The sequence below is a fragment of the Ananas comosus genome, linkage group 5, assembly GCF_001540865.1.
Source record: "Ananas comosus cultivar F153 linkage group 5, ASM154086v1, whole genome shotgun sequence".
NCBI lineage: Eukaryota > Viridiplantae > Streptophyta > Magnoliopsida > Poales > Bromeliaceae > Ananas > Ananas comosus.
The window spans coordinates 14671664-14683948 of NC_033625.1; the positions used below are offsets into that span (position 1 = coordinate 14671664).

General features: G+C 33.4%; 1 protein-coding gene across 1 annotated transcript; it reads right to left on the reverse strand.

The window, feature by feature from the left end:
• Positions 65 to 3759, reverse strand: LOC109710148 (protein RER1B-like). The gene is made up of 4 exons (XM_020232610.1): positions 3512 to 3759; positions 2924 to 3354; positions 961 to 1141; positions 65 to 360 (listed from the first exon to the last, which is right to left on the reverse strand). Exons 2-4 carry the CDS (start codon positions 3271 to 3273, stop codon positions 310 to 312), a joined length of 582 nt encoding a protein of 193 aa, XP_020088199.1. The 5' UTR covers positions 3274 to 3354; positions 3512 to 3759; the 3' UTR covers positions 65 to 309.

A 12285-nucleotide genomic window follows, 5' to 3' on the forward strand; every position in this document is an offset into this window, starting at 1 on the left:
TAATAATCCCATAGGACCAACCCAATACCAAACAGCTAAAAGCATTGCCAGGAATATAACGGGATACAAAAATAAGCATACCTGATTATATGGGGAATAAGAATCACAGCAATATATATTATATATATATGCAGAAGTTTTGGGAAGCGTGCTATCGCGCAAACCAAACAATATTGAAAGAAAACGAATTAGCAACAACTAGCAGGTAGTAAACTGTTCAGGTTCTCTAAAATCTAGAAATAAGTATGTTTTACTTTCACGAATGTTGCATGCCGGGCGCCAAATGCGACCTCCTAAGCATGGCGGAGATCAATCCTTAGATAAACCGCCACTTGACGAGGGCTTCTTGCCTTTGTATTTCTGCCAACAACATATGGACAAAATGATTAAGAAATGCAAGGTGATAAGATGATCATTTAGTAATAAGATTAATATAAAAAACAAAAGGACAAACTACAACCTTGGTCTGACTTCTTGGAAAGTTTATCCACTCGAGAAACCAGGGGGAAACAAAAAAAAGAGGAACTCCTAGGGCTCAAAAGCAAAAGCTCAGAATTGCAGCTTCTCGTTCTAGCTATGATGTACGGTTTTTGTGGAAATTATCAATTATGTTGCTAGGGTTCATCTGGAGTTCTTTAAAAAAAAAAAAAAAAACACAAAAGAAGCCCCAGATGGGCCAACCAAGCTCTAAGATTTCTACTGTCAGCAAAACAAGAAGTATCGACTGCTTCAAATGCAGGTTTTACGTTTAGACAAGCACTAACAGAAATGTGACGACTGCTTTCCACAACTGCAGTGCTACGAAGTTAATAATTGGCTTATGGAACAATTTCATAGATATGCAAAGCGTAATGACCTCCCAAAATTCATCAAAGTAACTCTTTTTTATGCCGTAAAAGGGGCAGAAAAAGTGATTAAACATTTTTAACAAAATAATGCAAAAAAAAAAAGTACTCTTACCTGCTTTCCAAGGTCAAAAGGCACGTATTTGTATTTGACCATATGTAGAATCTGGCGCTTCATTGTGAGGACAAAGAGAACGATCCAATAGCAGAGAAGTATAGGCCAGAATACAGGAACATCGAACACGGAGAAGAAAGTCATCACAAAAGCGACACAAAATGCCTTTGTGATAGCATACCTGGAAAGATAAAATTACAAAATACCAAAAATATGAGTGCATTCTCCAAATATTAGATCATGGTGTTAACAAAATGAAATATTTAGAAGCAAATGGCAAACCAAAAACATCAGCCAACTTTCAAACATAGATCCTAAGCTTAGTCATATCAATAGAACTTATGGCAAGTGAATCTAAATATGAATCACGAACTATGAAAGGAAGGCCCAAAAGAAAAGACTTCTACAGGGAAAAAGGTAAATTATGGAAACTGTTCTTTGTAACAAAATGTTGACTCTAACTTGAGAAAACAACCTGAATAACAAGAGAGCGATAATCACGTATGTTAATAATGATGCTTGCCAAAATATAAACTGTAAAACGCACCATGTGTACATGATTAATTCTCATAATTAAAAAGAGTTTCAGGCTCCATAGATCTCAGTTATCAACTCTCAGATGTTCATTGAAACACAAATCTCCAAATAATAGTCTTTAAGACTGAAATATGCAAATGGTCCCAATGAAACACATATCCAAAAAATTGGTCAGCTACTGGCATTGCTTGCATTTTTGTTCCGCTTTTTTCTAAAGGTTAAGACAACAACAGAATTATGCTAGGATCAGATTGCCTGCAAACTACATGTTTCTGAATCTGTTTGACCAAAAGAATAACATTTGTAGTAACTTTTCTGTTTTGTAGAGAGAGAGAGAGAGATTAGAGGGAAGAGAAAAGCTTGCAAGCACAAAAGCGATACAAATGTAAAGAAGCTTATCCCTAAGCATCGTAGCTTGAAAGAACTTGATGGACAACAAAAACGAAAAACATAAACAGCGAAAAACCTCTTAGTTAATAGTGTGCATAATAATGTGCATCACAAATCAATTTACAGCATCAGTTTCAGCAAACAAGTAAATCATCGTGGGAGAATATGTCATGCTAAATCTTAAAAAAATTCATGAGAATAGGTCATTCATGTGCTCTATATTTAGCACCTCGCCATATGATTAACAAGTAACTACAAGTTCTTTAAAACAATCATAAAAGATTTCTTTAAAAAACAATCCAGAAAAAGGAAGAGAAGAAAAGACCCTTGTAAAACTTAACGGAATACAGCGAAATGAGAAATATCCATAAGGTGACACTGACACCAGCAAACAGACAAGATAATTGTTCCGCAAATAGAAATACTGGTGACATCATAAATTTTGAACATTCAGAAAACAATTGATAAAAACATCTTGTAAAAGTAAAATCAGCAGATACTCTAATAATTAATAAATTATTCATTCTCAACCTATCCCTCACGCAATTGTTGCTAATAAACCACGTCATTTGTTATAGGAGTACATATATAACAAGCTTAAGAAAGAATTTAAAACTACAAAAAGGAACTAGTATTAAAGGACACAAGGAAGAATCAAGTACTGAAACAACTGTGGCAATCCCAAAAATCCACATTAAAGTGTATCGTGAATTTTAACTGCCATGCACAGCAAGGCAAACTATTTGCATCCACAAAACTAGTAATTTAATGCGTATAGTATAAGTTAAGCAACAGGTCACAAAAATATATCAAAACTGATTCCTTCGTATTAGCCTAAGAGCATTTATTTGCATATTGTCATCTCGTTTTGGCCACTTATCCACATTCTCCTCAATGATCAGTAATATTGATACATCAAACAACCAATTATTAGAGATCAGATAAACAAAGAACAAGTACGCGAAGCTAAAGATCACTATAAAGCATTCCCATACAAGCTCAAAGCTCATGAAGAATACGATACACTGAAGCTTACCAGAACTTGAACTCAGGAAGGCGACGAATGAAGGGCTTGAACTCATCCGAGCCCCTCGTCGGCAGAGCCGGCCCATCCGATGCCTCAAGCTCCGGATCCACCATTGGCGACAGAAACCCTATCAGGAGATTCAGCAAATAGATCCCCAAGCCGTAGGTCACAATATAAAACCCCTGGACAAAGTAAACTCGAAGAACGTAGATCGCGGCCACCACGAACGTTCCGATCCACCTCTCGACCGTGTGAGGCGTGGATCTATCCAAATAGTACTGGAAAGTCCTCGAGAAATCGCTCCTCCACTTCGCCAGCGGCACCGAAGCGGCCGCGCCGTTGCTCGAAGCCCCATCCATGAGAATCACTGCTCGAAACCCCTCTAGATCCTAGCAAGAGCCGAGATCTGAGACGGAAACGACGGAATCGGCTCCAAAATCCTGAAAAACCAGAAGAAAATTATCGATTAATGTCAAAATACGAGGAGATCTAAAGCGGATCGAGCTCCGCACCGCGAGATCTAAGGGGAACAAATCTGAATCTTCGCGTATGAGGTAAGGATTCGAGAGAGAACGATCGGAGATCGAGTAAACAAACCTTTGATCCACAAAGCTGAGGGAGGAGGAGGAGGCGAAGGATTACGGGTCCTCCGCGGAGATTAGGGCTTGAAGATGCTGCAGAGAGGAGCCGTGGATCCGTTGTCGACGTTCCGGAGCGGGGATCGGGGATCGGGGATTAGGGTTAGGGTTTCGTCGACGTGAGAGAGAGAGAGAGAAAGAGGAAGGGAGAGGTCGCCGTTGATTTGTTTCGTAGCGGAGGAGAGAGAGAGAGAGAGAGAGAGAGAGAGAGGCTTCGACTACTCTTAGTTTTGGTCCCAAATTAAAATGGTAAAAATGCATCGAGACCCCTCAACTATACCCCATTCTCAAATGTCCTCCTCAACTATTTCTTTTTAAGTTTGATGTCATACATATTCCTACAAATATAGTGAATGACAAATATATCTCTATAAAATTCAACTTTTATATGTTGTTTCTGTAAAAGTTCTAATATTTTCAAATATATCTCTGTCGTTAGAATCCATTAGAAAAATTTAGTTAATCATAGGTTAAATACATAACTCTGATTAGCTTTTGACATTTTTACTCTTTTATATTACACCGTTATGAATTTTAGAGGGAGGATAAATTTGTGATGACAAAATTAAAAATATTTATTATGACAAATCAAAAAACTATATTTAAAAATAATAGAACTTTTGTATAAATATATTTATCATTCATTATATTTACAGAGACATGTACGAAATTAACTCTTCTTTTTAGGTAAAATTGTACAGAACTTTATTTGAATTGTGAATCCATTTTGAATTTACAATCTAATCTTTACTTGTGGTGCATCAGATACGTGTACACTGGGTCCAGGCAAGGTTGAGGCCGCAGCATTTGTGTGTGTATCCGTTACATGACAGAAATGTCGGGCCCGTTACGCAGGCCCAATAAAGGGGCTTTTTGTGTTGGGCCCAGGCCTTATTTTGTATGTGCTCTGTATCAACACCACGCTCACTTACGGCCTGTTTGTTTATCCGTAAGTGATTTTCAAGTCGAAAAAAAATGACTTTTAGTTGAACTAAATATAATGTGACAATTTTTTTTTTCAACTTTTTTGTTGTTTGATATGAAGTCAATCGCTTTGGAGCTGTAGTTATTCCACTTATTTTGTTTGTTTTACTAAAAAATTTCACACCAGTTCGTAAAAAGAGTTTGCGGACAAATTTAATTTACAGCGAACCAAACAATAAAAATCAGTATTTACGGTTAAAAATAACTTTACTCCCTCCACTTTTTAGTGACACAAATAACCACAGGGTACTAAAGTGAGAAACTGTGAAACCATAGGGTACTAAAGTGAGAATGTGCGAAATCATAGAGGGGTATTTGAAGTTTTTCCAAAAAAAAAAAAAAAAAAAAAAAACGAGGAGCCAATTTCAAATCGTTTATAGATGAGGGGTTCTTCACGCATTTTTACCAACTAATTGCACCTCTCGATGATCTATATTCCTTAGAAATGAAAAAAAAGAAATGCTTAATTAAATTCTCCTGCTTTATGCGGGGTATCCGCATGCAACTAGTGTATAATTAGTATTTATCGCACTACACAATGCCCGCATAAACACGATATATTATATGATTCAACGTACGCGGATAATCATGATGTTATATGCTAATATACGCACACAACACTTTTATTAGGTGGTGGGTGACGTTATTTGCTTCATAATATTATTATTATATTATTATCTATCCTCTTTATTTCATTCTTAAACCACTTTTAGAAAGAAAAAAGTAATAGTAGATGCCAAAAACCTTTAGTTATTCCTTTATTAAAGTATGTCAATGTTTGCGATGAAATAAGATATAAACGAGCTAAACACAAGCAAAGATGAGTCGAGCTCGAGCTAGCTCATTCGATGTTGAACCGAACGCGAGTTCATAAGATATTACTTTCGGAACAGGTTATTGAATTTTTGTGTTTTATGTTCATGAACTTGATCAAGGTAATTAAATTGTATATTACATGCACAAATTTCTCAAAGAGAAATCTAAGATTTTAAGGAAAATAATAAACATACTTGTCATACATTTTTCCTTTTCTTTTTTTAAGCCTACTCTGATCGAAAACTATTCAACTCGTATGTGTTAATATGTAATTAATGTTAGAAAATATGAAATAATTGTTATCCTCCAAGCTTAAAGCTATCAATCAGCAGTGTTTATAACATTTATATTCAAAACTTTTTCTCGTGTCCGAGATTTTTTTTATATATAGGTTTAAAACATTACTTTGAATTTAAATAAGAGGAAATTAAAGAGATTAGGAGTATGACAGGAATTCAAACTCAGTCTCTCTTACTTCGATACTATGTTATCCAAAAAATTAATCTTACAGAAAATGAATTTAGGAACATATATTAATACTCCATTTCATGTGTACGATGAATATAAAAGTCATGTGCAATTAATAGATGAGTATAGGAAATGAGAGTTAATCGATTAAACATAATTTAAAATTTTAACATGTCGTTCAATATTGAAGGTGGAGATCATATTCAAATCTACAGTCTGACAGAATAAAACAGTTTAGAATTAGCTCCAAATGTTGTATTAAATAATATGAGATAATTGTTGTTCCCTAATAAATGTTTAAGCTATCAAAGAATTGTGTTTTATAATAATATCTATGTTTAGCAATTAATTAATTTTTAGTTAATTCAAAATTTTATATGATATATGTGGCCAGCAGAAGGGACCCAGTTCCTATAATTAAGCTCATTCTAAAGTAGATCTAAGTGAGATATAGGCTCCTCTTTTTCAATGCATGGTGACAATAGGACCTCTTAAAGGGCCAAGGAATTTCTTTTTTACATTATTAATTTATTAATTATGACTCCCTAGGTTTAAAGCTTGTTCACATAGGCCCTAATTGAGCCATATGACCTAGAGAGAGAGAGAGAGGGAGAGAGAGAGAGAGAGAGAGAGATTTCATAATAGAAGAAGCTATACAAATGAAATTAAATAATTAATTTTGGGTCATAAGGTGAATAGGAGTTATATCAAATAAGGACAAAAACAAAGTGAGTCTTCAAAAGGTATAGTTTNCGTGTGACACGATGGCTCAACTATCGCTATTACGCCGAAGGTCTTAGTTGTTAGCCGATGCAGTCTGAACTAGATTGTGATTACTTTCATAATTGTTTGATGCTTAACTTATTCAAAAGCTATTGTCATTGGATATTTTTTTCTTTTCGTTTTTACATACTGTTCCGACTTTTATTTTTAGAGTACTTTTTACTACTATTTTCTAAATTTAAGTTCTAGTCTATATGACTAGAATGAGATTTATCACTTTTCTTAAAAGATATTTTAAAAGTAGCGTAAACCTAACAAAATGTGGCAATTTGAGTGTTTGTGTGGTGTAGCCGGTAATTTTAACAATTAAAACTCTAGAAAACTAGTGATCAGTTTACTACAGCTTTCTTAGACTTTAAATCAAAGGTTTATGTAAGTTATCACATCTAGTTCAGATTGCCTCGGCTAGCAGGTAAACCTTCGGCGTAGTAGCTTTTGTTGAACCATCGTGCCTCGCGAGGTACGATGGCTATCGTATCATCGGCCTGAGATATATATATATATATATATATATATATATATATATTCCGTGCTACCGATAGTATAGTAGCCTAGTTCTATATATATATATATATATATAGATAGATTTAAGACATTACTTTGAATTAAATAAGAGGAAAATTAAAAAATTAGGAGAATGAAAGAAATTCAAATTCAGTTTCTCATACTCTAATACTATGTTATCCAAAAAGTTAATCTTGTAGGATATGGATTTAGGAACGTATATTAACACCTCATTTTATGTGCAAGATGAATATAAAAAGCACATGCAATTAATAGGTGAGGGTAGAAAATGAGAGTTAACCAATTAAATATAATTTAAAATTTTAACCCGTCGTTCAATATTGAAGAAGGTGGAGATCGAATCCAAATCTACAGCCTGGCAGAATGAAGCAGTTTAGAATTAGCTCAAAATAATGTATTAAACAATATAAAACAATCGTTGTTCCCTAAATGTTGAAGCTATTAAAAAATAATATTTTATAATATTTATGTTTAGCAATTAATTAATTTTTTGTTAATTCAAAATTATATATGATATATGTGGCCAACATAAGGGACCCAATTGTATATCCTATAATTAAGCTCATTCCAAAGTAGATCTAAGTGAGATATAGGCTCCTCTTTTTCAATGCATGGGTGACAATAGGACCTCTTAAAGGGCCAAGGAATTTCTTTTTTACATTATTAATTTATTAATTATGACTCCCTAGGTTTAAAGCTAGTTCACATAGGCCCTAATTGAGCCATATGACCTAGAGAGAGAGAGAGAGAGAGAGAGAGCTTTCATAATAGAAGAAGCTATACAAATGAAATTAAATAATTAATTTTGGGTCATAAGGTGAATAGGAGTTATATCAAATAAGGACAAAAACAAAGTGAATCTTCAAAAACTATAGTTTTTTATATACCCTTGCTTTGTGGCATTTTAACTTTGGAAATTTTAGCCCATTTATCAAGTGAATCCTTTAATTAAAACAAGCAATCGACCATCTATCCATTATTTCACATAATATCAGAATAAAACAATCTAAATTTAAATTTCATTAGATTTTTTATTTTTTATTAATTTAATTCAAGTTCACCTTAAATCTATTAAAAAATTATAGTTCAAGTAAGAAATTGAGGCATAAAGCACAGATATCGAAGAATATGAGCATTTATTTTTGAAAATAATGTCATATTTCACAGGAAGAAAAGATGTCTCGTCGCATACTTTACAAATAGAAGTAGCGAACATGCATGCAATGCTCTATATTGATCAACGCCAAACGAAGCCTTAAAGCTTTTAGAAAAAATCAATTATATTCATGATAATATATGGAAATAAAAATGAGATACAATCATTTAAAAAGATTAATTATTTTTCATAAGAAAAATATATGAATTCCTTTAATTTCTTGAAGAACCAAATGTTTCCCTGCCCACCAAACATTATCTTTAACATATATGTAGTTTCATTTCATGCATGTATGGTGCCCACTTTTTAATAGTTAAAAGGGGAAACTTCAAATACCCCCCTTGTGGTTTCGCACTTTTTCATTTTAGTACTCTATGCTTTATGTATCAAGTTAGTACCCTGTGGTTTTGCACTTTCTCACTTTAGTACCATGTGGTTTCAAGTGTATCAAGTTAGTACCATGTGGTTTCATTCTTGTATCAATTAAGTACCCTGTGGTTTCAATTTTCTTTTTTTATTATTCATTTCGGGGTATATAATTTAACGAAATATTAAACCATAAGGTACTAAAGTGAGAAAGTGCGAAACCATAAGGTACTAACTTGATACACTTGAAACCACAGAGTACTAAAGTAAGAAAGTGCGAAACCACAAGGTACTAACTTAATACACTTGAAAACACAGGGTACTAAAGTGAGAAAGTGCGAAACCACAGGGTACTAACTTGATACACTTAAAACCACAGGGTACTAAAGTGACAAAGTGCGAAACCACAGGGTACTAACTTGATACACTTTAAACCACATGATATTAAAGTGAAAAAGTGCGAAACAACATGGGGTGTACTATTTGAAGTTTCCGCTAGTTAAAAATCTATACCATGTACAATAAAATAAAAATATATATATATATTGGGTAGAGAGATTTAACATATATCCTCTAATCATTATAACTCTATTTTCTATTTTTGGTATTTCCTAAGTAGTTTGCATCTTCGTGGACCCTCTATATTTCCAAATTAGGAAAGGATAGTAAAGGTTAATTTTAATTTTTAGTCTCTTCATCACATTGCCTTAGTCATTTATTAGCACAATAATTTAATTTTTGGGAATAATATCTAATATACTCTTCAAACTTCAAAAATATCCTATTTAATCCTGAATGATCAAAATACTCTAATTATTTTTTTTTAAAAAAAAATCTCAAATATTCAATTTCTCTTTAGGATTTATTAACAGAATTAGATTTTAGAAGGATATTTTGAGTATCGAGGGATAAATATGAAAATTTTCAATAGTAGTAAAGAGTATTGTTGAGCCAATTAGGCGCGAACAGCTGGCACGTTGGGTTCATATCCGTAAGACGGCTAAAACAGTAGACCTAGAGTACACCGGACGCACACGAGCCGCGCTGGATCGAGGAGTAATAGCAACCGCAAGCAGTTACGAGCGGTTCCGATCGGCCAAAGGTGGTCCTACAAATCAGGAGATAGTGGCTGATCGTGCAAGAGCAATAACTAACGCAAGGGCGATTCTACAAATAGACATACAATACCTTGAAAAGGGGTCTTCGCCCCTGCGCACAAAAGACCACCTTTATTTTCCTGCATCTTTCCTTCCTGCATTTACCGCTTTTCTTAGGAGTAGTTCTTGTAACTTAGCATCCTGGAGTCTGTCTGTCCCTCGGGCATCACTCCGCTGTAGACTAAAAACTCTTCTCTCTGTACTCTCTGCTGTTATATTCAATAGAAGGATATTATCGGCTTTTCAGGCCAGCCAGTTTCTTGAGTTGTTTAGCAATTCGGCTCATCTTTCAGTCGAATTCTGGGCTTCCACTCTTCATTCGGTTCATCCTGCCGAAGCGAGTTTACTGTAGAGGTTTTCGAACCCGGCTGATTCGTTCCCTCATTGGCCGAATCGCTTGATTCGTCGTGAGCGCAAACTTCGAGGGTCAACATCTGCGGCCGCTCATCATCCCGACGTTATTCCCGAGGAGAATATTTGACCGGGTCAAGGGTCGGGACTTTCGGCCACCAACAAGTATATAAGCAAAATTCATAATATATTTTTAAAATATAATAAGTTTTTTTTTAAAAAAGAACTAGTTTATAAAAATTCGCAAGAAAATTAAAATCCAATTATTGGTAGAGGTAAGTGTTTAAATAAGATTAGATAAGAGTTTATATTAAATATAGATATAGATTTTTTTTTTGAGAAAAATTAAATATAGATATAGATAGATATACTAATTGCATACCACAAACTCTTCTATTTTTATTTCAAAATAGTAATTTAGAATTATTTTAATTATGTGTAACATTAATTGTCTTAAATAAGATTTTAATGTGATGCAAATTTTGAGCACATCATTTTTTTGACGAATTGTAGTCATGTAAATAATACGAGATGCTTTAATTAAATTATATAAAATTAAAATCATAATGCATCTTTCACTAATTTAATACATTTAGTTTTAACTTTGTCACTAATTTAATAAAAAAAATTAGTAAAATCGATAATAAAAAGATAAAAATGAAATCACAGAGCACTAAATTAATACACTTTAAACCGTATGATACTAAAGTGAGAAAGTGTGAAACCACAGGGGTTGTATTTGAAATTTTTTCTAAAAAATATGAATGGAATTATTAGATATCGGAGTAAAAATTGTATGGAGATTTCAAAACAACGATTCACATGATTAATTATAAAATAAAATATTTAAAATATATAAAGATAAAAAAATTTATGAATATATATATATAAATTAAAACATTTTCGTGGGATATGTTTAGAATCAAATGAGTGGATTAGTTGCTTAGTGGGGTCTCTTTGCCCTCCACGTACCGTTTCCTTAATAAATGGCCTGGTCAAATTTATGAATGGTCCTTGTCCTTTTTTCACATGACAAAGTAGTCCTTATACTACTAATTTAAATATTTTTGTTTCTAAATTTTCATATGTATTGCACTTTAATACCTAACCATTAAAATTTTAGGCTTATTGTAGAATAATATTTAACCATATGTAAAGTGAACAAAAATAAGCAATGTATTTACAATAAAAGGATAAATGGTCATTTTTTTAAAAAAAAATTATTTATTGGTGTGTGTATCGAGTATCTTTTCTATCTGATGGAGTCATATTTTTACTATTTAGAAACTTTAAAAGTGCTTATCTAAAATATAGGGACGGAATAGCAATATTTGAACAGTATAGGGACCATTGATACAATTTTTTTACTCTAATAAATTACTAAAAGAGTAATTAACGCCTGCAATTTTGGCGCCACTCCTATTCTCCGACAAACCGTTTTCGACAAACCTATTGTCCGGATAACGGCGCATGCGGACGCGCAAGATCCACCGTCCAATACACAGAATTCGATGATAACCGTCCGATGCTTGAATACAGTTTGTACGTTACCACGCGTCCGCATGCGACAAGGGTCTCGGGGTGGGACCTTGTTTGCGTATCCATAAAATCCTCTTTAATTACAGTGAAAAATGTATAGAGACCCCTCAACAATAACACGTTTCGAAATATCACCTTCATATGTTTCTTGATTAATTTTTTTGTTGTTTTAGTTGTTTTAATATGTTTCTAAATTAATTTTTAAATGCGCAGAACCATTTAAAGTTTCACCTATTTGTAAATAGCCATATAAAGATTTAAAATTTCATATATATATATAGAATTAAGCTACTATACTATCTATAGTACGGGAGCTCCCGTACTATAGTGTTATTTTTATCTTAAGGGGTTCAAATCAACGATCCACACCGTTAAATATGATCTAAGGTATATGAAGTTCTTAGGAATAAAATTTTAGTTTTCGTATGGTCGAGTGAGATATATATATATATCTCGATCCGATGATATGATAGATATCATGCCCTCGAGGGCATGATATCACAACAAAAGCTAGAAGCCCGCAAGTTTAGTTGCTAGATGTGCCAATTTTGACTAGATCCTATAAATTTCAAAAATCTTTATTTTAAA